Raw genomic sequence first — 26,049 nt, 5'->3', positions numbered from 1 at the left:
TGAGTGTAAATGAGATTGTGCATGAAAAGTGTTCAGTATAGTGTCTACCACGTAACAAAGACTCTATAGACCTGAGGCTCTTCCTTTTCTCTTGGAGCTCATCTTTCTTCCCCAGTGGTGACAGGGTCAAGGCAGAGAGAAAAAAAGGAGGTAAATATTCAGGAAATAAAATAATGCCATATAAATTGTGACTTTTGAGTAAATTTTATGAACAGGCAACATTTATGGAATGTAGGCACCGATCCCAAATCTTGCATCCACTTGGATTGCTACCACTCCTGAAACCGTTACCATTTGAGTCCTTCTTAGATGCTAAGGAATTGTCACCAGAAGGCGGAATCATTTGCTTCTCCACAGTTTTGTTTGGAGTAGTGTTTCTCCAAAAGTGGTTATTGGACTATGTTAGAATCACCTGGCATATTAAGTTAAGAAGAGCTAGAGGTTGTAACAAATGGTCCCCAAATTTCAGTAGTTGACAGCATAAACATGTAGTTATTGCTCATTACATAGCCCAGTGACTATTGCAGATTGTAAAGGGTTATCTTCCCTACACACTCATTCAGGGGCACAGTTTTCCTGCCATCTAATGTCTCTGCCATCACTCAGGGCACTCAGAGTCCTCTCTGGGATCCTCTGTACCAAGGTGGCAGATGACAAGAGGAGAAAAAGCCAACTTAGAGGATTTCAAGAATGGTTTTAGGGACTAATGCTAGAAGTGATGTACATCACTTTTGCCTACATTCCATTGGCCAGGACTCAATTACACAGTCCAATACAGTTGCAGGAAAGGCTGGAAACTGTAGTTTAGCTCTATACAAGAGAAGAAGGAAACAATTTAGTGATCTCATTGCATATCTATGGTGCTTATTAAAAAATTATGCTTTTTCCAAAATTATATATACACACATATATACATGTATGTGTATGCATATACACACACATATACATGTGTATGTATGCATATACATATAGATGCATACACACATATATAATGTATATATATAATATACTATATATATATAATGTTTTTTCCTGATGCTACTAGACCCACCAAATCATAATCTCTAGGGCCTAAAAATGTGAAGTTAAAGCTGATGACTTTTATAGGTACTGAAGTTGGAGCACTGGCCCAAAGATGACTTTGATGGTTCCAGCACTAACAGTAACACCTCCTCTTTTCCAAAGTCTGTCACTGTCATTGGTCTTCCTTAAATAGGCTGAGCCCCAAGAGTATTTTTTGCAAATCTTTCAGAAGTTGCAACAACTGTAGCATGAGGATTCTCAGGATAGTTTGCCCCCAACGCTAAGATTGCAACATCCCAGTAAGGATGTGAGTGAGCATGCTGTTTGCCAGGTCTTTTTCTTGCCAGTTTTATTTTTACTCAAACAAAGGGAATATTGTGGGGCTTCACTGAGTGACACAAATAGAAGCTAGCCCACACAACTAAGATCTATTTGCTTTAGGGACATGGTTGAGGTCACTTTTCATTTTATAGGTACATCATTTTATGGGGGCACATGAGAGAGGTTTCTGTCTGATGTCAGTACTGCAAATAGTTGTTCTTAAGTGAGAAACCAGTTTACTTTTATCTTAGACCCTGTGAATCATGACATTTATTGTGTTTTTTCTTTGCATTGGGAACAACGAGGAGGTTTGGAGCCAAAACTTTAGAGCATCTCTAGCAAGTGTACAGAAATTAATTCCAGTTACATCTTATTTTTTCTACTTTCACTCCAAATATTCTTATTTACTTATTTTCTGATCTTGTTAAAGTATACATATTCGCACATACTATTTAATATGTATTTTGAATGAGCAGGGCGTAAATAGATTTTTAACTGTTAAATATGATATTACAGGCATGGTGGCTCATGCCTGTAATCCCAGCACTTTGAGAGGCTGAGGCAGGTGGATTGCCTGAGCTCAGGAGTTCAAAACCAGCCTGGGAAACATGGTCAAACCCTGTCTCTACCAAAAATTAGCTGGGCTTGGTGACTAGTGCCTGTGGTCCCAGCTACTCGGGAGGCTGAGATGGGAGGATCACTGAAGCCTGGAAATTTGAGCCTGTAGTGAGCTGTGATTATGCCACTGCACTCCAGCCTGAGTGACAGAGTGATACCCTGTCTCAAAAAAAAAAAAAAAAAAAGATGATATTGTGACAGAAAAATGAACAGAACAGGTCCTTGGTCTTTTGACCATATTTTAGCCCAAGGAAAATTCTTCCCATAAATGGCACACATGAAGCTTTAATCACTGGGTTTGACCCAGTACTAACTGAGCTTCCTTAGAGATCTCAGAATAGGTTCATTAATTAAAACCGCATGTACCTTTCCAAGATGATTCCGTCCCAGTCACTTCTTTCCTGGAATGGAATCACCCCATTTTGGGCCCAGAGGCAGTGAAGAACTTAAATGTCATCAGGGAGAAGTGTTGAATGGACCACTCTTGTCTTTGATAAATTTTGCCCTTGGCTGAAACTTCTCCACCATAATGTTTAGATCAGACAATGAAAACAAAGTGAGAAATAGTCAGGTATCCTTAAGACATTGTATGACTATTATTTAGTAAAAAATTTTCCCACATTGAATTGAATAAGTAAGTTATGGAGCAGACTGAGAGAAAGGTATCTAAATGTCCATTCAATTAACTAAACTTTATTAGACACTGTCACTGTGCCTTCATATGTTATTTTTATTACACACACGCGCGGGTGTGCGCACACACACACCCTCCCCCGCCAAGCCCCCCAACGGAAACAAGCACACACCCTGGACGGGAGGTATTAAAAAGGTGTGATCCCCTTGCTTTTAGCTTTGAGCAGATGGCCCATGGTTTGAGGCGGTTGCCTCCGCAGGCTCGGCCTTTACCTTCAGCACCAAGGCCAGCGCACCTGGCTCCACGAGGCTCCCAGAACCTTCGCCATTCCGGGACTCTCATGCCCAGAACTGCAATAAAAAAATGTTATTTCTCAATGAAATTCACCTTCCTAACTCATGAATTGCGCTTCATTCATTGCTTTTCACGAAGTGGTCATTGGTACCAGCAGGAAAAGTGTGAGACAAGGAGAAAATGTCCAACGTATTGGAGACCTGCCCCCTTACACACATGCATGCACGCGCACACACACACAACCAGATGGTCCACATGTTGGTTGAGTTTTACTCTCCTCACTCCTCAGGGACCCAGTCCCTCTTTGCACGGGGAAGCAGTTAGGGAGAGCATTCCTTTCCTCCAGTACCAATAAGGAGCGATTCCTGTGTAAGGATTGGGAGGGGTGGAACACCAGTGCTCAGGTCTCTGAGTTTCTAAGGTTTGTCCTCCCACGGAGGTTTTTAACCCTTGGGGATTATGTATAGTTTTTGACTTTAAGGCACACAAAGACAACCTACCCAAAAGATTGCCATTCCCAATTAAAGTCCTAATGGAAACAGCCCCGCGACGAAGACATATCAGACATTCGTTCCCATCTCATGGATGAGCCCAAGAGGTTAAGCTACTTGCCCAAGATAACACAGTGAGTCACCGACAAAGACTAACCCCAAAGCTGGATTTCCAATATTCTTTTCTGCTTGTCTTTCCTCACTAAGATGCATATATTTACCAACTGTCACCACGATCCGCAGTTCTTCGCCCCTCCCTCCGTCCCAATTATCTAGAAACAAAAAGAGTAGAAAATCGAAAATGAGATGGAGGTCGGCAGGGGCGTGAGGCCACGGATGGCTGCTGCTTCCTTGCTCCCTTTTTTTGAAGCCAGAATCGACACTGCTCTTGCTCGATGACAGCCCCTCGCCGGAGGCGCGGCTCCTGGCCTCTGCGGGGGTCCGCGCAATCCGGGCGCCTCCATCTGCCCCCCTTCTCCGAGGGTCGCAGCCACAGAGCGCAGGCCCAAGCTGGGGCAGACCAAGGGCGGCCGGGGTGCTCGTGCCGGTGCCGGCATCACTGCCGGAGCCGCCCTGGACGCACTGCACCCAGCGCTGCTTCTCTCGCTGGTCCTGAGCCGATGCTCCTTCCGATGATTGGGGTACCGCAGGGAGGCCGAAGGACAACCGGGGAGCCTCGGGGCCGCGCCTGAGGCCCAGAGTCTGGGCTGTGCAGAGCGCAGAGCCCCAGCTTCCCCAGCTCCCTCCTGGATTAATGCTTGGTGCCAGGGAGAAGCGCAGGGCTCTTTCCGCCTCCTCCCCAAGTGCACCCGGGCGCGCTTCCATCTGATTAGAATGTTTCTTCCATCTTATTAGAATGACAGTAGCTTTCAAGTCATTCATTATGAGAAGAATTTTAGTCTTAAAAGAAAAAGGAGTCCCACTGTAATTGTGAGTTGTAATAAATGCGAACTTCTGGTGCCTTCCTCTGCAGCATGGAAGACAGTAAAAAATGTGTCTCGTCCAAACGCACCCCCTCTCCAAGCCCATTGTGAAGTCAGTCGCCAACAAAGGGGACGTGTGAATATTCAACACCGACTCTTTCACTTGTTTTTTTCCCGGAATCCCTGAGTCGCCTCCCCCACCCTTTTTTTTTTTTTTAAATGGGCGAATACCTGTTTAAGTTTTAAAAACACATGGAAATTGCCCGCGAGCGACCATATAATTTGATTTGCCAGGCAATCTGCAGAGCGATCGCACGTCATTTATAATGTTCATTGAGCATTTTGCCTAATTGTGTCTGTCTCTGAAAGGGCAGCGCACCCCCTCCCGACCGCTAGCAGCACAAGTGGCGACATTCCCATGGAGCGGGCGCGCCGCAGCTTGCCGCATTCAGCGCGGGCGGCCGGGCCGCGCGCTTCCCCGCCCGGACGACCGGGCGCGCCTGACACTAATAGCTCGCGGCTCAGGTACGAGCGGGCGCCGCATTTGACTCAATTCAATTCACAACCGGCCGCGCTTGCAGGTGTCGCCTTTTGAAACCGCCATTCAGGCGGCCGCTGTTCACTTCTCGCTGCGCCGCGGGTTCTGTAGAAGCGCAAGAATGGGGCTGATTATTCCCGTGCCCACATGCCGCCCCCACACGCCCCCACCCCCGTCCGGCGCAAGGCTTCCCTTGGCCAAAAGAGGCGTTTAATTAGTTCTGGGGCCGCGGAGAGCCAGCGTGGCCGACAAAGCCCGGCTCCCCAGGTAACCCGGGTTCCCTGCAGACCCGGGAGGGGGCGCGCGGGGCCGGAGCAACGGCCTTGGGCTGCGCGCTCCCTCCGGCGACACTGCCGTCCCCCTGGCCTCCGGCCCGGTCCCCCGCAGGCCGAAGGCTCATCTGCCGGGCTTGGGTGGCCCAAGCCAGCGCCGCCTGCGGTCCCCGAGTGCGGCTGGCTCTAGGGCCAGCTCCCTCTCCCCGCCTTTCAGTGCTCAGAGCTAGGCCAGCGGGAAAGAAGGCAGCATGGTCGGCAAAAGACAGGTGGCAGTGGCGGTCTTGCATGATACTTGTCCTTCTTCCCTGTTCCCCATTTTGGGGAAACATTGGAAACACTTTTCTCTTTATGCGCATTCGCGTCTGAGCACCAAGTGCTCCAAGCCCTGCGCGCACCGCCGGGCTTGGAAGGCGGCGAATGGCTGCCTCGCCGCCGCCCCTACTGGTGACACTCGGCCGCCAGCCCCCGCCCAGGACGTGCACATCTGCTGACAGCACTGGCCCGGGTCGCAGTCACCGGGCCACCCGCTCCACAGGTACAACCGCACCCAATCCAACCTGGCACTCGGAGGGCTGTGCGCGCCGAGCTGGTTTCGCGCCCCAGCGAGCCGGGCCTTCGGCTGCGCCAGGGCCCAGGCCGAGTCATCCCGCCGCTCGCGTCGCCGCGAGGCGGGACACCGCGTGATACCTTTGCCGTGGGGTGGGCGTCGGCCGCGGGGCGGAGAGCGGGTGTCCCACCTCGCCTTATCATTTGATTTCCGCCAGCGTCTGAGGACGGCGCACCCAATTCGTTCCACTCGCTGAGCTCTGTGAACGAGCGGCGGGGAGGGCGGGGGAGGCCGGGCTGGGGGAGGGCCGGGTGGTCCCACTCCCCCGCCCCCGCCCCGCCGGCCTCTCGGAGCACAAGTGTTGGGATTCCCACGGGCAGGCGTGCTCTGCGGCTGGAGGCCCGAGCGCCCAGGGCCCAGGAGACGTGGCGGACACAGAGGGGTTTGTAGACACGGTGACCTCCGCGCTCCCGCTCTGAAAGGGCCTGAAAGGAGCCGTTTATGGTGCATTACCAGTCAAGGGCTCAGGTACCAGCGCCTTGTGTCGGGAACCCAGGCGGCCGCCCGTGCTGCAGGTGTCTGCTATACAAACCCTCGGGAGGGGGAGGGCAGGCCGCCGGAGAAGGGGCCGGGGAGGGGCCTCCGGCCTGGCCTGCTCCTGCCACTCGCGCGGTTTCGCTCTTGCTCCTCTGCAGCCACAGCAGTCAGCCAGGGGTGCAGACGGAGGTTTTAGGGGCCGGGACAGAAAAAGCTGCAGGGGCCTGGCTGCCCAGTCTCGGTTTGGTTTCAAGACTAACGGCAGCAGGAGGTCACAGGAGGCTTGAACCTCTCCGGGGAGGCAAGCGCTGTGCCGGGGCTGCTTGGGCCTCCAGAGGCCTGCCAGGATTTAACTTGAACTTCCCAGGTAGGCCTGCCCTCTCCTTGTCTATCTTCCTGTACAAAGAAGGGCCTGAGCCCAGGCGCATTTAGCAGCTGTTCCTGGTTAAACAGCAGTGTGGCCTCCTCCTCACTGACCTCTCCCAACGCCAAAGTCACTCCCTGCCCAGAAGAAACCACGGAAGGTACGTTAGCTTCTTTGGGCTGCACCAACAGCTATGCCTTTAGTGGGTCACTCCTGTACCCGTCTGTGCCCCCGAACGCCTGACAAACCAGGAAATTTAGCCCCCTACCCCCACCCCCTCAAGCTGGCTTCTAAAGCAAAACCTTGAAATGCTTTTTTTCCTTAGGGAGGAAATTGTGAATGGAGTTTACTCCCTAAGTAAGCCCCGAAAAGCCTTCACACGGCGAAAATACTGAAAAAGAAAAATAGCACAAGAAATACAGCTATAATATTAAGACAATTTTAAAAAGAACAAATCGTGTTTAATAATACTCAGGGCCAACTTGAAGAAAAGATGAAGGAGACAGAAATGTTGGGTGTGTCTAAAGGGAACTTCAAAAGGTTTTAGAGCTTGTCTGTCTTGTCTAATATTAGCTGCAAATTTCCTTTCCCTTAATGCAAGGCCACCACCGTCATTACTTTTATATGTGTCATCAATTATTAGGATTCGTTTTTGACCAGATAAAAGAAAATGATTTTCTTAAAGTAATACAGAAGTTGGCCCAGGAATAAGGAAGTTGGCCAAGGATAAGGAAGATGGGTGTGTGTTTGAAAAGGACTGTTTGCAAGGAGAATAAAGGGGAGAAAATAGATTCCTCACAGGGTGAAAGTCTTTCCCAGCTGCAAAAATAACGGAAAAATCACCCCTGACCTTTCTTTTATCACATTCACAACCCTACTTCTTAATAAGTTCCTCCAGATAGGTGTCTCAATCAAGTTCATTGCCTTTATTCAGTCTTCATCACTTTGTACCCCAATCTCACATTGAAACTGTTTTTAATCATTTTCACCAGCAATTTCCATGTCCCCCAATTTAGGGCCAATTTACATACCCTAGTTTGCCTAAAATTGCAGTAACAGGCCCACCATTCATCCTGATGGCAAAAGCAGAATCCTTAGTATCATCTTTTCCTTCTCTCTTTTTCCAAGTCCCACATTCAATAAGTTCAGAAGTCCTAGTAATTCTCTTTCCAAAATCTCTCTCCAATCTGCCCAGTCACCACCCAGTTCAGTCCTTCACAATATCCCAGCTGTTCTGCTGCCACAGCCTTCTGCTCAGTCTCCCTGCCTGTAGTCCTGCCTTGCTTCCATCCATTCTCCACACCGCAGCCCCAAGCACCCTTTGTAATTGGTAAACTGGATCATGCTATCCCCCTAGGTAAAACCATTTGTCGGCTTTCTATTCCCAAATTAATTATATGTAAGTTATAAACATGTGCTGCTATACAAATCAGTTATATATATTATAAAGAATGCATAAGACACACAATTTTTCTAAAAAAAGATAAAAATATAGATGATAGTTCTGATAGTTTCTTCCTATACCCCTATAAGGTTTATCCAGTCTGGAAATGACTATCTATATGATTCCCATCTCCATAACACAGTTTACAAGGTCTTCTTTGATCTAGATCCCATCTACATTTCCATCCTTACCATCCCTCTTTACTTCGTCCTTAATAAAATCCTTTTTTAAATAAACTTTTTTATTTCTTCAAATTTCATGATGATCATTCTGTTTCATGTTACTGTCTACCTCTACTCCTCATTTTCACTCCTCCATATGCCCCATGGAAAAAAGGATATGTTCTACCTACTGTTCTGTTGCTAGTGTTTAACGCTAGCAACAGACAGAACAGTACATAGAAGAGATATTACAAGCACACTTCCCAGCACACAACAGGGGCTTAATAAATGTGTGTTACATACATGAACATAGTGCTTCTTTGAGGCAGCCATGTTTTCTGTGAAATAACTCGAAATCAGAGAAAGCTGATCCATAGAAAATGAAAAGGATGAAGATGTGCAGAAGGAAAGAGAAAGAAGCACAGGAAAGACAGAGACAATGTCCAGGCATCTTTCTAGATCATGATGTGTTGACTAGTATACAAGTTTAGCTGCTCTATTGTAAAAAGTTTACAAATATGAGATACAAGTTTATTTATTTCTCATAGAGACAAAACAAAGCTAGATAGGTATTCCAGGCTTGGTATGGGCTCTAAATGATGTGGGGGACTTCAGTTCCTTTTGTGTATTTGCTCATCTATCCTCAACATGTAGCTTTCAACTCATGGTTCATAGTGGCTGCTCCCACTCCTCCCGTTGACTCAGCATTCCAACCAGTGGAAAGGGGAAGTGACAATATAGGACATGTCTTTCTCCTTCAAAGATTGAGTCCTAAAGCTGGGCCTCATTTCTGGTCACAACCCATTAATTAGAAATTAGTTTCATAGCCACACAGAGCTGCCATGGTGAGCAGGAAATGTAGTTTTTATTCTGGGTAGCTATGTGCCCAGCTAAAATCCTGGAGCGCCATTACAAAAGGAAGGAGAAAATAGCTATCAGGGGAGAATCTTCAGTTTCTACAACACTTGGCACTGCTGCCTCCTGAGGCCTCACTACATTCCTGCTATCAGATTCTAGGAGATGCTCTGTATCCCATGATGTATCCCCCTTTTAATGTTTAACTTAGTTCAAATTGGCTTTCACTACTTAAAACCAAAAGATCGTAAACAAATCTACAAAGGTACTGAGTGTCTATGCAATGACACTAGGTGCAGAATGCTACATGCACCAACCTAGGTATGTCAGGTAGGCTAGGTTTTGCTGCAGTAGCAACCCCCAAATCTCAGCAGCTTCACACAACAAAAGCTTATTTCTGGTCCAGATTACCCGTTCTATGAAGGTTTGCAGGGGAACTATGTTCATCAGAGTCACTCCAGGTCCCCAGCTGACAGATGTCCTGCCCCAAGGTGTATGTCCACAATCATTATAGAATATGGAGGCAAAAGAGATAAACTGTGCACTGGCTCTTAAAACGTCCTCCCAGAGGTACCATGTCATTTTCACACATCTTTCATTCACTGAGCATGTCATATGGCCATATTTCACCTTGAAGAGGGTAGAGAAGTGTAAGCTATCTTCTGCCTGGAAGAACTAGAGGGTATCTGTGGTTTGCTCTACTTGCTCCCACAACCTAGGTATGGTGGAAGCTTTTCCGGTTAATTTTTTTGTTGTAAAGCATCCAGAAAGTATAAAATGATCTATCTGTACCTTCCTTTCTTCTCTGCTCAAACTTGTCTAGCTGAAGAAGAAATGTACTCTCTAAGTCCTGGAGACCTCCAAGGCCAATGACAACATAAATCCCTCACATCATTTTAAATTTGGGCAGGGAAATATTATATAACAGATGGTGCATTCTCAGCTTTGGTTCCATCTGGGACATCCCCTAACATTTTTAGGAGTCTCTGCATATATTCCTAGCACCATCTTGGATTGCTACAATGGGTTTGTACTCAGGTGTAGTAGATAACAAGATTCTGAAAAAGAAAAAAGGCCAGGATCAGGAGTGGGTAAGGATACAGAAAGACATTCTACCATGGGGTGCACACAGGGAAATCTGTTTCTAGGGCTGGCAAAGACTAAATAAAAGTGAGATTCAGTGGACACGAGGAAATCTCTGTCTACCCCCGAAATGCCTTCAAATGACTGCACTAAGGCTCAAATGCCAGATTCAAAAAATCCTTTCCTGTGATTTACAGCATTACCTTTCAAGAACCCTAATCAAATGCTGGGGAGGGAATGATGTGGTTGCTCTGTGTTGCTCACACCTTAGGGGAGCAGATGTTTTCCTTTATGGCCTCTAGCTGAGACCAATGGCCCTGAAGTAATTGGCTTCTAAAGAGGGCAAAAAGGATAATTTGGAGCACTGGGCATTCTTTGAAGACATAGGTCTTGGTGGGGCATCCATGTGTTCACCATGAGGCCACTCCATGCCTGGGATGGGGCTGGGGTGTGGAGGCAGGACTAAGAAAGTAGATTGCAAAAAGGCACACTGGAAGGTGCAGAACCCAGGCTGCGCTTGGGGCTGAGCCCCTAACATCCCATAGATTTGCTGGGGATATCCATGAGCTATTCACAGCTCTAGGCTGTTGTAAATATGTTCAACCTCCCAGAAGCACATTTCTGCCCCTCGTCTTGTGGTCATATTTCCTCAGGAGTGGCTTAGCTCAACATTGTTCCTTTTTTTTTTTTTTTTTTTTTTTTTTTTACCCCCCGAGATAGAGTCTTGCTCTGTTGCCAAGGCTGAAGTACAGTAGCACAATCTGAGCTAACTGCAACCTCCCCCTCCCGGGTTCAAGCAATTCCCCTGCCTCAGCCTCCTGAGTAGCTGAGATTATAGGCACACACCACCACGCCCAGCTAATTTTTGTATTTTTCGTAGAGATTAGGTTTCACCATGTTGGCCAGGCTGGTCTCGAACTCCTGACCTCTCTGCCTGCCTCAGCTTCCCAAAGTGTTGGGATTACAAGTGTGAGCCACCGCTCCTGGCCAACGCTGTTCCTTTTTTGAAGCTCTCTCTGTCCCCTCATTCTTATACCGACTTATACCTCAATATAGCCCTCACTGAACTGGATCATAATTACTCCTCTCTTTACTACACCAAGAACGTGCTAAGGGGCAGAGACTGCACATATTCATCTCCGTATTTCCACGTATATAACACAGTCACCTGAACGTGGTTGATGCTCAAAACACATTCCTTAAAGCAATAAACTAAAACAGCGTGATTTGACATTTTCTCAGTATTTCTGTGTTTATAGCTTCATATATAATTATGAAAAACAACAAGATTATTCAGCTTAAAAAATACCTAAGTAGTCAGATGTGGTGGTTCATGCCTGTATTGCCAGCACTTTGGGAGTACAGGGTGGGTGGATCACTTGAGCCCAGGAGTTTGAGACCAGTCTGGACAACACGGTGAAACCCCATCTCTACAAAAATTAGTCGGGTGTGGTACACATGCCTGTAGTCCCAGCTACTTGGGAGGCTGAGGTGGGAGGATGGCTTGAGCCCAGGAGGTGGAGGAGGCAGTGCATCATGATTGTGCCACTGCACTCCAGCCTGGGAGACAGAGTGAGACCCTGTCTGAAAACCAAGCAAAAAGAAAACAAACTTAAGTGATTGTTCAGCATTATATAGAGTAGTAGTTTCCAAAGCAAATAAGATGTTCTGTTGAGGTGCAGGAAGAATTTTAGAAGTTAAATCTTTACTCACCTTCTTAAAATTTCTTTTTGTGCATGTTGAAAAATGTACCCAATGTATTACTACAGTCCTATTTGTGTGAACTTAAAATTTATAAATGTACATATATTCTCAAGAGGTCATACTCAAAACTGGTAATGATAAGGTGCGTTGGGCACAGCTAATCTCCATCTCCCCAACACACACTACTTTTCTCTCTTTCTTTGATGACATTCCAAGTTTTAACTAGAAACATGCTGGGTATATATGCAAAGGAATATAAATCATGCTGCTATAAAGACACATGCACAAGTATGTTTACTGCAGCACTACTCACAATAGCAAAGACTTAGAACCAACCCAAATGTCCAACAATGATAGACTGGATTAAGAAAATGTGGCACATATACACCATGGAATACTATGCAGCCATAAAAAATGATGAGTTCATGTCCTTTGTAGGGACATGGATGAAGCTGGAAACCATCATTCTCAGCAAACTATTGCAAGGACAAAAAACCAAACACCACATGTTCTCACTCATAGGTGAGAAGTGAACAATGAGAACACCTGAACACAGGAAGGGGAACATCACACACCGGGGCCTGTTGTGGGGTGGGGGGAGGGGGGAGGGATAGCATTAGGAGATACACCTAATGTAAATGACGAGTTAATGGGTGCAGCACACCAACATGGCACATGTATACATATGTAACAAACCTGCATGTTGTGCACATGTACCCTAGAACTTAAAGTATAATATATATTTTATATATATATAATATATATTTTATGTATTATATATAATATATATTTTATGTATTATATATAATATATATTTTATGTATTATATATTATATATAATATATATTTTATGTATTATATATTTTATGTATTATATATTTTATATAATATATATTTTATATATTTTATATTTTATATATTTATATAATATATATATTATATAATATATATTATATAATATATATTTTATATATTTTATAAATATATATATAGATATATATAAAGAAACATGCCTAACAACCTCAAGACTGTTTGTCCGCATCCCTTGCAGCTAGATGTGGCCATGTGATAGCTCAGGCCAATTGACTGTGACCAGCCTCGATGTAAGCAACCTTCAGGTCATGTTCTTAAAAGGAAAAAGGAAAGTGTGTCCTTTCCTTTTTCTTGCTGGCTGGGATGTAGATACAATGGTAGGAGTAGGAGTAGCTATTTTAAATTCAGGGATGGAAGCCATGTTTCAGGAGCATGTTTCAGAGCAACAAGCTGCAAGGAAGCTGGACCTCCAACCCGTGTAGTCATCATATAAACTTTGGATTGCCTATGCTAAACTATTACATGAGAGAGACATAAATGTTATATTTTAATCACCGTTATCTTTAGACATTTGTTACAGAAGGCAGAACACTTATTCAAAATAATGCAAGGTGTATAGTCAAAAAGGAACTTTTAAGTTGATATAGATAATGAAGGCTCAAAGTGAAAGATACCAGTGGAAGAGAACCCTTCAGTTCTTCTTTGAACTCCTGTAATATCACTTCTCATGCATGCCTTTTTCTTTTCTTTTTTCTTCTGTACTTTATAGACATTTGATAAAAAAAAAACTTATTGATTAGCCACTGAGTGTAGGGGAAGCAAGATGGGAACTGGCATTGATTGAATGCCTGCTGTGTATCAGATGCTTTACATAAATCATTTGCTTTACTTTCCACAACAATCCTTCAGGTAGACATTGTTATTTCTTCCCCTTTCACTAGCCAGTGAAACTAAATCTAAGCAAGATCCAGGAACAAATGACTATAAGGACATCTGAGCAGATATTTTGATCTGAATTCAGATCATGTGGGTCAAATGTCCATGCTTTTCCATTCTCTGCCCTTTCATATGTGTTTCTTACCTTTCCAACTCTTCCTTTTGCATCTTCTCCCTCTTATTTTACTTCACTTCCTTTTTACTTTCTTTCCGTGTCCTCTTTCCTCTCTGCTATCTACCTCCTGAAGCCAAATATCTGTATTTGGTAATCATCTGGAACAGTATTTCTCAATCATGACTTTAATATGAGTATATATTCATATGTGTACAGGTGTGTATATTTTCCTACACATACACATATATATGTATTTGTATAAAATCTCCATAGAGATTACTTAAATTGTACACAAATAAGACTGTAGTAATACTTTGGGTACATTTTTCAACATGAACAAAAAGAAATTTACACATTCATAGAAAACAAAACAGCAACAAATAAAAACATTTATGGGCTCTCAGTGTTACATTCAATTATTATTCATGTGAAATTACTTAAGTAATGTACTTAAATTACTAATTAAATTATTAATATGAAATTACTTAAGTAATGTACTTAAGTAATACATAATGTACTTAAGTAATTTCATATTAATAATTTAGTAATTTAATTATTTTAATTATTAAAATAATTAATTTCATATTAATAAATTAATTAGTAATTTACAAAAACTTAGACCATTAGAATAAACTCTTTCTATGTACTGCTCTTGGATAACTACAAAGCCAAACAAAATTTAAAATGAAAAAATTCTATAAAGCAACAAAATTCAAATTAACCAGCATTTAATATGATAGATAATATGACTCTGTTGTAGTGACATATGCCACCTACAAAGCTAACATGGTATCAGTTCACTGTGTGCCATGGGATAGTTCTACCCCAGTTTAATTAAACTACCATGATAGCTTTGTCTGTCTAGCTTGTTGTGTGGCTATTTCATCTTTTCTAGGCACAAGCACAATCTCTGTGTGTTTTCTTTTGCCTGCAGTAATTAAAGTTGCCTGATTGGCACCCCCTAATCTTAAACACGAATGGAAGCCCAGATTCGGGTCCCATGTCCCGTGGTTGGACCAAGTCCTACGGTGCTCATCTAGATGTTCCAACAGACGCCCATACTTCATCGTCAATATTTTTTAAGATTATCATCTAAATGATGTCACAAAATTAAAAAATTGTTGTAATAAAACTGTGGAGCTTTCATTGAAGAAATATGGATCCAGAAAAATCAGAGGCCCATGGAAATGAGAGGTCCAACGATAGGTCCCGCCAGGAAACTCAATCCCAGTAATGGAGAGTCCCCTCGTTATGAAGAGAGAAATGGCTATAAATATGATTCACTGGTTACAGAGGAGTGAGCAGATTGTGAGGCAACTGTGTCCCATAACAAGCCTGGCTTATCCTTCAGATAAGAAGTGAAATAAACACCCTTGGCTTCTCTGCAGGGCTGGGGAGAGTGAGGGAGTTAGAGGGGGATGCTGTCTCCTCCTGGACTCCTACACTCAGAGCCTTGGAGTCAGTCTACCTGTGATGTGGAGAGGGACACTGCAGAGGAGAAATGAAAAGCATTGGCCTGTGGGAACACCCACCCCCCACCACCCTGAGCACCTTGCTCTGCCTCAGCACAGATAATTCTCTTAGAGGACTAGACTGTGTAAGTGAACTACTTTTCTTTTTTCTTTCTTTCCTTTTTTTTTTTAGAGACAGAATCTCACTTTGTCACCCATGCTGGAGTGCAGTGGTGCATTCACAGCTCACTGCAGCCTTAACTTCCTGGGCTCAAGCCATCCTCCTACTTCAGCCTCCTGAGTAGCTGGGACCACAGGCATGTGCCACCATGCCCAGTTAACTTTTTTAATTTTTGTAGAGATGGAGTCTCACTACGTTGCCAAGGCAACTCCTGGGCTTAAGTGATCCTCCCACCTCAGCCTCCCAAAGTGCTGGGATAACAGGCATAAGCCATCATGCCTGGCCAATGAACTACTTTTCTGGCCCCCACTTTAAAGCCAGGGGCATTAGCAAAAAGCTGTAACTAGATCTAATCCTGACTGCTCCAAAAGTCGTGAGAAGAGCTAAATAGAGTTGTGCTGCATCTTCCAGTATGGACGGTGAATTAAACTCAGTATTTGTTGATATAGTCGTTGATACTGTTCACTATGAATCTAGGAGTTAGGATGGGGTGGCCAACACCAAGAATGACTCCTGTGTGATTAAGCAGGCTCCCACTTCTCATGATGACTTAACACATATCCATTCTGTCATGTATTGAGCACCTACTACTAAATAACTTATTAAGCAACTACTACTACGTGCCTGGCACTGTTGATGTGCTTTATATCTGTTAACTCACTTAATCCTCACAATAACCCAATGAGGTAATATTAGGATAATTTGTTTTTGCATATGCAGGAGCAGAGGCATGGCTAGGGACATGCAGCTGCCTATTTCTTGAAAAGCATAAGCAGAAAAACTGTATACTTGAGTTTTTAGGCAGTTTTCCCAAAAACCTAGTTTCTTGGCTAATATTGGGCACTTTTGTGCTTCAACCAGGTGTGGTCTGGCATATGTTTCTCCAAGCACAGATTAACCCAGCAGATGAGGAGTTTTTTGCTCTAGACAGAATTTTAAGGGAACAAGAGCGATAATGCCACTGCAGTACCCTAACATCTTCAGAACCCCTGATATGAGTGAAAAGTGTTACTGATAAGAGGTAGAAAAATTTGGAGGGAATGAAAGTAATGGCTTACCAAGCAGAGAATAAAGTCAGACCACAAATAGAATCCAAAGGCAGTCAAAGAGATACAGAAAGCATGAACTGAACTGTGAGTTCTCAGATGCAGTGAGTGGTGCTCAATGAACATGAAATTACCCAACAGTAAAGCCATGTGATGAACAATCATGCTACCATTAAAGCCTGCCAGTAAAGAGATGGGGAAATTATGAGATGCTGTCCAGTGAAAACTAAGATATAGAACTAGAAATACATGGAAGAAAATAGACCAAAATGTTAATAGTCACCTGTAGGTTGTGCAATTGAAGAGAATGCAGAAAATGTGGTGGTTTTCATGAGTGTTTAGTAATTTTAAATGTGTTTTACATTGTTGAATCTCTCTAAACTTTATTCGATATTGACTTCATACAGGAAATAGCATTTCATCCAATGCCATCCATTTTAGATTATTATGGAAGGGAGTCACCAAGGTTACTTGGCAGCCCCTGCAAGCCCTTGTTCCCACCTACCACCTAGTTCTTGCTGATATTTTAAAATGGCACAAGCTATGATCCAGATCTCCAGAGGGCTCCTCCAGGCCTTATATAAAGAGATAATAAACCCCAAAATTTTTCTTAAAAAAATACGTTCATTAACTTTTAAAAAATTTCCTGCATAAAGGCATCCAGAGTGATATAATGGACTTTGGAGACTCAGAAGTGGGGTGGTGGGAGGGAGGCTAGGGATGAAAAGCTACGTATTAGGTACAACGTACACTACTTGGGCTACAGGTGCACTAAAATCTCAGGATTCAGCACTACACAATTCATCCATGTAACCAGAAACCACTTGTACCTCAAAAGCTATTGAAATAAATTTTTTTCAAAAAAGAATGTTCAAAATAAATACAATACACAAAGAAAAAATATGTTTAAAACAGGAAATACATACCCCCCCGCCAGAAGTCGGTACTGTCTAAAAGCTGCTGTGGTGAAGCCTACCTTATCCACTCGGTTAGTCAATTAACCTATATTACTGAGGCCTCACCATGAACCCACTAAATGTGAAAGTCAGCCAAGTTCAAACTCAAGCAGGTTTATCTTCAAAATAGCTAGAAGAGAAAAATTGGAATGCTCCCAATATGAAGAAGTGATAATTGAGGTGATGAATACCCCCAATTAACTTGATTTGATAATTGCACTTTGTATGCTGGTATCAATATATCACATGTGCTCCATAAATATGTACAATTATTATGTATCCATAAAAATTAAAAATATTTTAAAATTTTTAAAATCCTGCATATATGTTCACATATTTTAAAAATCAAAAGATACAAAGGAGTATACAACAATAATTCTATCCACTAACCACTCAGTTCCTTTCTTGATGCAATAATCGCATCAGTTTCTTGAGTATCCATTTAGAGTTTTGTTTTGTCTTGTTTTTGAGACAGAATCTCACTCTGTTGCACAGGCTGGAATGCAGTGGTGCAATCTCAGCTCACTGCAACCTCCACTTCCCTGGCATATGTTTCTTCAAGCACAGATTAACCCAGCAGATGAAGAGTTTTTAGTAGACATGGAGTTTCACCATGTTGGCAAGGCTGGTCTCGAACTTCTGACCTCAGGTGATTCACCCGCCTCGGCCTCCCGAAGTGCTGGGATTACAGGCATGAGCCACTGCACCCAGCCCATCTAGAGATATTTGATGCCTACACAAACACGCTTACATATATTCCCTGTCTTCTTTGTTAAATGCAAGAAGGAACATACTAGTCACTCTTGCTTCTTTCACTTAACAATACATCTTAGAGATATTTCATATCACCAAATTAAAAAAAAAAAACTCATTCTTTTTTGTGGCTGCTGGATATTCCATTATACAGATGCACCATAGTTCATTTAAGGCCGTACCAATGGACACGAAGACAGAAAATATGTATAGCTTTGACCAGAAACAGAGAAAAAAGTTCTTGTTTCTATTAAATTCATTGTTGTTCTTTCCACTGCTCACTTTGGAGGCCAAGATACAGACATCCGGTAATAACGACTTGCAGTGTTTACATGACTAAAGTTCAAACACCTTGCCGAATAACAAAAGTGAAGGACAAAGCTCAGAAGCTTTGCTATTCATCAAATAAACCCTGGCATGACAGAAAACGCTTATTTGGATAATTATATCAGCATTTAGGTGTTTCTCACTTTAAAGGTTAATGTTTAACAAGGAGAAATGCAAAGGCAAGAAGGAATGGTGCTGGGCATTCAGCCTGTGGGTCTTCTCTGTATTTTACCACAGATACGCGCCTCCTGCCCTCATTCTCAGTGGGAGACAGCCCGGCTTTATTTATGTATTGTTTTTAGGCTGAGCAGCCACTGAGTGGAGAACGTCTCATAGGAAACCCTCGCACATGATGCTAAGATCCCCACTCCCTTGTGCTAGAAACCCACTTATTTCCACTTGTGGCTCCATGTCCACTCCATAGTGGCCAGCATGTCACTCCAAGCCAGTTAGCCCTTCTAAATCTGTTTCCACCTGTGAATGACAAAAAGCAATCTGCCCAAGCTGGGCATGGTGGTGTGCACCTGTAGTCCTAGCTACGAGGGAGGCTGAATGGGGAGGATCCCTGGAGCCCAGGAGTTAGAGGCCACAGCGGGCTATGATCACACCACTGCACTCCAGCCTGGGTGACACAGTGAGACCCTGTCTCAAAAAAAGAAATAAAAATAAAAATTTAGTAAAATACCTGCCCAGTTCATCTCACAGTTCTGTATTAGGAGCTAATAAGCTAATGCATGTGAAAATCATATTAACGCAATTACATTCAACAACTTCTTCAGAAAAAGGGGGGCTGGGCAAAGTGGCTCACATCTGTAATCCCAGGACTTTGGGAGGCCAAGGTGGGAGGATATCTTGAAGCCAGGATTTCAAGACCAGCCTAGACAATATTGCACATAAGTACAAATATGCCTTTGAAGTGTGAGGGAAGCAGGGCAGGAATCTGTTCTCAGCAGCCAGTGGAGCCAGCACTGGGCTGAGATGGATAAGACTGGCGTTAATTTGGCTGTTTATGGTGACCCATGCCTGTAATTCTAGCACTTTGGGAAGCTGAGGTGGGAGAATCGCTTGAGGCCAGGAGTTAGAGGCCAGCCTGGGCAATACAGGTAGACCTTGTCTCTATTTTTGAAAAATCTATATTTAAAAAAAAAACTGACATTAATTTTCTGTGTGACCTTAGGGAAGCCACTGAACGTCTCTGGGCCTCAGAGGCCTTTCAGCATGAACCTTGTGAGTGTATTTTCCAAATCTTTTCCTAGGGGTACAAGGATAAAGGGTGGACCAATGAGGGTACCTGGCCACTCAAGTGGGGAGAAGAAAGATATCTCAGATAAGGAGTGGTGACAGGGACAGAGGAGAGGAGAAACCACCCACCTGCCATCACCACTGCATTTCTGAGATGGGGGAGGGAACAGTTTGGGCCATGAGGAATTAACATGGACCCTTTCTCAAGGTAGGAGCAGACTGCGAGCCACATCCACAAGTACCTGCTTTCAGACACTAAGGAGGTGTGTGGGATACTGTGGGTGAGACAGCTGCATCCTGGTTTCTGCAGGGTGAGGTTCCTGCAGGGAGGATACACACCCAGCATCATGCACTATGAGAATGTTCCATGGGGAAGCTGACGATGGAGAGCCGGGAGGTGCCATTCTTCATGAGTGGCCTCTGCCCCAAGTTCATCCTGGACAAGGCCAGGGACCTGGGCTCTAACCCTCTAGTCATTGTTCCTAGAAGCTGGGAAAAGACTCTGGAAACGTTTGATGGGAAAGAAATGAATAAATATTCAAGTCCCCAAGACTCCTGATGGGGAGAGATAGCTGGAAGAGAAAGAGAGAGAGAGAGAGAAAGCATAAGAGAGCGCAGCATGGCATGGTGGCATGGTGGCTCATACCTGAGGTCCCAGCTACTCAGGGGGCTGAGGCAGGAGGATCCCTTAAGCCCAGGAGTTCAGGGCTGCAGTGAGCTGTGATTGAACTACTGCACTCCCGCCTGGGTGACAGAGTGACACCTGTCTCTAAAAACAATAACGAGAGAGGCAGAGAGAGAAGAGATGAGACCAAGGCTCAACATCAATGGCCCTGGCCAGAAGGTTCTCCTGCAGCTGAGAACCTAGGAGATGGGACAAGACCTACTAGCAGCCAGAAGGAAGCCTGGGAATCTGCCAGGCCCAAGGCAACAGGGTGGCACTGAACCCCTGATGAAAGACTTGAAAAAGTCTTGAGGTCTCACCAGGGATTGGCTCTAGAAAGAACCAAGTGCTCCTTCTGCTGCCCACCACCAGGGATGAGATACGATTCTATAATGAGCAGAGCTCTTTACAAGGTTAGGGTGTGGCAAGAAGCAGCCTGAGCTTGCTCGCTCTCTCTCTCTCTCTCTCTCTGAGACTCTTGGAGCCTTGTGACCAAGCCCCTCTCCAGGCTCCCCAACTGCCCAGAGGATCCAGGGGTGCGGAGGGCATGACTGGAATGAGAGCGGGGGCCTCTAGCCTGGCAAGATAAGGCTCAGTCTTCTCATCCAACCTGTTGCTTCCAGTGGCAGAGGGCAGCCATCCACATGGTCGTGACCCCCAGTGACCCAGAGAAAATTTCCTTTATTAGCAGAGAAGTCTTTCTTCTTTTTATAAGAGAAAAGAATGATCATGTCTTACTTAAAGGCTGTGTGTGTGTGTGTGTGTGTGTGTGTGTGTGTGTGTGTGTGTGAGAGAGAGAGAGACACAGTGTCACTGTCTGTAGGCCTTGTCCTAGATTCTCAGCAAGGCCAGTATGCACACAGCTAGCAATTCTCTAAAAACTTCAGGGCAGTGGAGGGAGGAGGAGGAAGAAGGGTAGGAAGGGCTATGTCTGAAACAAGTGAGTACGTTTTCTGTTCCTCCTACCCCATGCTCATTCATGCACCCCTAGGAGCCACCCAGAGCCTGCATGCTAGTTCTGCCCCCTACATAAGACAATAAGCTTCCTACCAGCAGTGAATTTCCCATGAGCTCACTGGGTGCTCAACGTGAATTTCTCTGTAACTCTTCCACAAACTCATCAAAAATGTCAGATGATTTTCTGTGGAAGTGGATTGCTAAAATCATATTGAATAAAAAGATATCCATATATAGCCGGGCACGGTGGCTCATGCCTGTAATCCCAGCACTTTGGGAGGCCAAGGTGGGTGGATCACTCGAGGTCAGGAGTTCCAGACCAGCCTGGCCAACGTGGTGAAACCCCGTCTCTACTAAAAATACAAAAATTAGCCAGGCGTAGTGGCAGGCACCTGTAATCCCAGCTACTCGGGAGGCCAAGGCAGGAGAATCGCCTGAACATGGGGGGTGGAGGTTGCCACGAGCCGAGATCGTGCCACTGCACTCCAACTTGGGCGACAGAGCGAGACTTTATCCCCCAACCCCCACCCCCCCAAAAAAAAGAAAAAAAAAGATACCCACATATTCACACTCACTCCCCTGTCTCCCAGTCCTCCACCTACCCACATGTCCATGACACACAGTTTCTCAAGAGCCACCAGTCTAGAGAGCCACGAGAGAAAGTCTTTCAGCCTCTTGAAAAGAGACTTTGTAGGCTCAATTCTAGTATTCTCTTCAGTGGATAGTTGTCAATATTTCCCATAAGGCTTTGAAGCTGGGTAATTTGTTACTCTTGCATGTCTTCACATTGACCCACGGGCACGGGCATGTTTCCACTTAGTTTGTCTACGTGAGGAAGGGGAGGGTGCACACCACTAGCTGGCTAGATCTCTGGCCTTGATACACACACACACACACACACACACACACACACACACACACACACACCCCTTGCCTTCCTTTGAGGTCAGAAAGAGAAATCTAATTGCAGAGAATCACAGCTCAGGCTCTATCACCGGGAACCTGTCCATATTTGCCTTTAAGCATATGCAAATAGTGAACGACTCCTTCACTATGAAGACTGAGAAACTAACACAGGAAAAAACTACTGAAAATCAGTCAATCCTTGGGTTAAAATTGTTTGGGGTTGTTGGCAGTTCAAGGTAAGACAATCTCTGGCCTTCTAACCTTATATATCTTTTGGTTTAACTCTTTGGTCTCAATTCAGTTAATTACAGTGCAATGTCTAAAACCAAGAAGCGTATTTAAATCACTAATCTGAAGAGGCATGACTTGGAATTTGAGAGGCGTCTGAATACCCAACAGAAGCCTCTAGTGAGACAAGTGCCTGAAAAAGGAAGCGGCCCAGGAGGACGACTTCTTTCAGTCCTCTGCAGAGAGAATACGCAGGATGGCTGCGCTTCTGAACTCTCCCGGGGTGGAAGCTGCAGCCTGGCTTTTAACCGGAATTGCCCAGACCTTGAAAGTGTTTCTTTGTCGCTCTTAAAAAGAGGAATTCACGTTGCATCGCAGTCTGTGATAAAGTCTGTCTTGGGGCAGACCTGCATACATTTTGTGTTTTGTTTTTTTCAGAAAAGAAAGGTCGAGAGAGAAAAAAACAAGTCATTCAGGGATGGTCCCGGTGGCCAGTCGGAAAGGTGAGAGACTCGGGCTTTGAAAACCATTCACATTCTGCCCTTTAACTTCAATGCCCTCCCTCCGGACTGCGCCGGAGCAGACGATTCAATTGACTCCTTTTGTATCCGGTTTATTGCTCAGAATCCCTAGGGTCTAGATTTGCTCTCAGAAGAAACGCGCCCCGCTGAGCCGCTCTCGGAGGCAGCCCCTCCCGTCTCCCCATTCCTTTCTCCGGGCCGGGGAGGGCAGGGGAGGCTGCCACTGAGCCGATGTCGCTGGGGACCCGCACCAGGCACCAGAGCCAGGCTCCGGAGCGGCGTCCCACAGGTGCGCTCCCAGCCCCCGTGCTGCGTCTGGAACGCCTTGGGAGTGGGCGCGGATCACCTTCCAAGGACACCCGCATATACTCTGCAAACTGTTTAAAAGCCCTTGAAAAGTCCAGAGATGGGATAGAAGCCCCCAGCGGAACCCAGGCCGGAACCCCGCGCACCTCAGATAAGGGGGTAGCGGAAAGCACCCACCTGGCCCCTGAGGGCAGTACCCTTAGATTGCCCAGGCTGCCGCGGAGGAGGACGATCGCCGCGCGGCCTCCGCTCTCGCCGTCTGGGCCACCGGCGCGCACCCCTAGGAACTTCTCTGGCCGCGTGTAGACGCTGCGCGCGGCTGCCCCAGCCCCAGGGCGGAAGGACCCGGCTCAGCGCGCGCGCGGGTAGCCAGCGAGCAACGCGGGACGCAGGTGTCCCTGGAGCCGCGCGCGGGGCAGGTACAGAATCCAGTATGCGGAGGCAGAGGAGAGGGAGGAAAGCGGTGCGAGGAGCCCCGGGCCGCGCGACCCCGCCTTTTCCTCGCCCCAGGAGCTTCCAAAGGGAGCAAAACGCCCCCCACCCCCGCCCACCGCCGAGCCTCCGGGCCCCCTCGCCGCCGGCACACCGCGCTCTGATTGGCTGGCGCGGTGGGTCCCTGGCACGCGCCTGTGGATGTTGTTATAAGAATCCTCGCGTGCCGGCCCTCAGCTCCAGCAAGTCCGCCACAGCCCTCCCCAGCGCAGCGCGGGCGCGGGCCAGAGCGCAGCGGCCGCGGGCACTCCAGGGAAGCCCGGGGGCGGGTAGCCCGGCGGCAGCCTAGCTGCCCCCAGCCAGGGCCCCGGGAGGGAGGGGCCCGGACGGGCCACCGAAACTTACCAAGAACACGCACAGCCTGGCAGTCCCGCTGCCCACTGCGGCGGCAAGAATGGACGCGGTGCTGTTGGAGCACTTCCCCGGGGGCCTAGACGCCTTTCCTTCTCCGTACTTCGACGAGGACGACTTCTTCACCGACCAGTCTTCACGGGACCCCCTGGAGGACGGCGATCAGCTGCTGGCGGACGAGCAGGCCGAGGTGGAGTTCCTTAGCCACCAGCTCCACGAGTACTGCTACCGCGACGGGGCGTGCCTGCTGCTGCAGCCCGCGCCCCCGGCCGCCCCGCTAGCGCTCGCCCCGCCGTCCTCGGGGGGCCCCAGTGAGCCAGACGGCGGCGGCGGCGGCGGCTACTGCTGCGAGACGGGGGCGCCCCCAGGCGGCTTCCCCTACTCGCCCGGCTCGCCGCCCTCGTGCCTGGCCTACCCGTGCGCCGGGGCGGCAGTACTGTCTTCCGGAGCGCGGCTGCGCGGCCTGAGCGGAGCGGCGGCCGCGGCGGCGCGGCGGCGTCGGCGGGTGCGCTCCGAGGCGGAGCTGCAGCAGCTGCGGCAGGCGGCCAACGTGCGCGAACGGCGGCGCATGCAGTCCATCAACGACGCCTTCGAAGGGCTGCGCTCGCACATCCCCACGCTGCCCTACGAGAAGCGCCTCTCCAAGGTGGACACGCTGCGCCTGGCCATCGGCTACATCAACTTCCTCAGCGAGCTCGTGCAGGCCGACCTGCCCTTGCGCGGCGGTGGCGCGGGCGGCTGCGGGGGGCCGGGCGGCGGCGGGCGTCTGGGCGGGGACAGCCCGGGCAGCCAGGCCCAGAAGGTCATCATCTGCCATCGGGGCACCCGTAAGTGCTTCCGCTCCCCAGCTCAGGGAGAAGGGGTCGGGCACTCGAAGGCTCCGGAGGGGCTGGGGGAGCTGACTGCCAAGCAGACAGACGACCGACGGATTGTCGGTGGGCACGGGCAGACTTGAAAGCGAGCTCGCGTTTCTCGTTTTTTTTTTTTTTTTTTTTTCTGCCACGTCGACCGCGGCTCTCAAGGGCGCGCGTCCCGGCCAGACTTGCAGCTCCTCGGATTCCTGGGAGGGGACGGTGGGGGCTTGAAGTGTGGTGGAAGAGGGTGGTTCCAGTATAACCGAAGGACACCTGCTCAGTTGAGGTGCCCAGGAAAGGGTCCTAAAGGACCTGATGGGACCAATGGGAATGTGGTTGGATATTCACAGTCTGTTTTCTCTTCCTACCTGTCCAGGGTCCCCATCCCCCAGCGACCCTGATTATGGCCTCCCTCCCCTAGCAGGACACTCTCTGTCATGGACTGATGAAAAACAACTCAAGGAACAAAATATTATCCGAACAGCCAAAGTCTGGACCCCAGAGGACCCCAGAAAACTCAACAGCAAATCTTCCTTCAACAACATAGAAAACGAACCACCATTTGAGTTTGTGTCCTGAGAAGTCCCAGACTCGGCTGAGGATCTGATTATGTCTCTGTGCATATTGTACATGTAAATATCTATAATGTAAATGTAATTTAAGAATCAAATTTTTCTAATGGCAATCAACTTTATTATTTATCTATTTATTCTGTTGAGTTGATGAAATAGATGATTTCTTTTTAAATATATAATTTATATAATTTATCTTGATTTTCTGAAAATATGCAATAGCCTATGATTTTCCTGAACTCTGTGTTGTTGGGAGAACTCTGGCCAGAAAACGTCCTGCTTATTTATTGCCAGATATGGTTTATTTCTAAGCGTTGTCAATAAATGCTATTTACACCTTTTCCTGAAGGTTTTTGAGTACATGATTTGATAGATAATCTTTAAAAAGAATTAACTTAGTAAAAATTAACCAAACCAGAGACTCAAAGTGTAGCTCTCTAGTAAGAAACTACATTTCCGATTTAGCCTAAAGGTGGGTAGGTTAGAGGATTAGATCTTAACTTTCTATGACAGCACTTCATCTAGGTCGCCTGCCTTACATAGCAACTTTTGTCTGTATTTTTAGC

The 26,049-nt window shown here is 46.5% G+C and overlaps 1 protein-coding gene across 8 annotated transcripts; it reads left to right on the top strand.

Moving 5' to 3' along the window:
- Nucleotides 1–5,033: 5,033 nt before the first annotated feature.
- Nucleotides 5,034–25,831, top strand: PTF1A (pancreas associated transcription factor 1a). Of its 8 annotated transcripts, none has more exons than XM_030819204.1 (4): nt 6,128–6,192; nt 6,360–6,568; nt 22,826–24,884; nt 25,288–25,831. In XM_030819204.1, the coding sequence occupies exons 3-4, from the start codon at nt 24,101–24,103 to the stop codon at nt 25,488–25,490; spliced, it is 987 nt and encodes a 328-aa protein (XP_030675064.1). In that variant the 5' UTR covers nt 6,128–6,192; nt 6,360–6,568; nt 22,826–24,100; the 3' UTR covers nt 25,491–25,831. The 8 variants fall into 8 exon arrangements, with proteins under 8 accessions (XP_030675062.1, XP_030675061.1, XP_030675064.1 ...); XM_030819208.1 differs by lacking the exons at nt 6,128–6,192; nt 6,360–6,568 and adding an exon at nt 6,585–6,725 and having other exon boundaries at nt 22,826–22,890; nt 23,012–24,884; XM_030819202.1 differs by lacking the exons at nt 6,128–6,192; nt 6,360–6,568 and adding an exon at nt 5,034–5,652.
- The last annotated feature ends 218 nt before the right edge of the window (nt 25,832–26,049 follow it).

The sequence above is a fragment of the Nomascus leucogenys genome, chromosome 9, assembly GCF_006542625.1.
Source record: "Nomascus leucogenys isolate Asia chromosome 9, Asia_NLE_v1, whole genome shotgun sequence".
Classification (NCBI taxonomy): Eukaryota; Metazoa; Chordata; class Mammalia; order Primates; family Hylobatidae; genus Nomascus; species Nomascus leucogenys.
The sequence above is the reverse complement of the archived record's forward strand: the minus strand, read 5'-3'. Positions and strand labels throughout refer to the sequence as shown.

Bases quoted from the DNA above. Each gene is read 5' to 3' on its own strand.
- PTF1A (XM_030819202.1), top strand. From the start codon at position 24,101: ATGGACGCGGTGCTGTTGGAGCACTTCCCCGGGGGCCTAGACGCCTTT. The intron at 24,885-25,287 runs GTAAGTGCTTCC...CTACCTGTCCAG, and splicing joins CATCTGCCATCGGGGCACCC to GGTCCCCATCCCCCAGCGAC.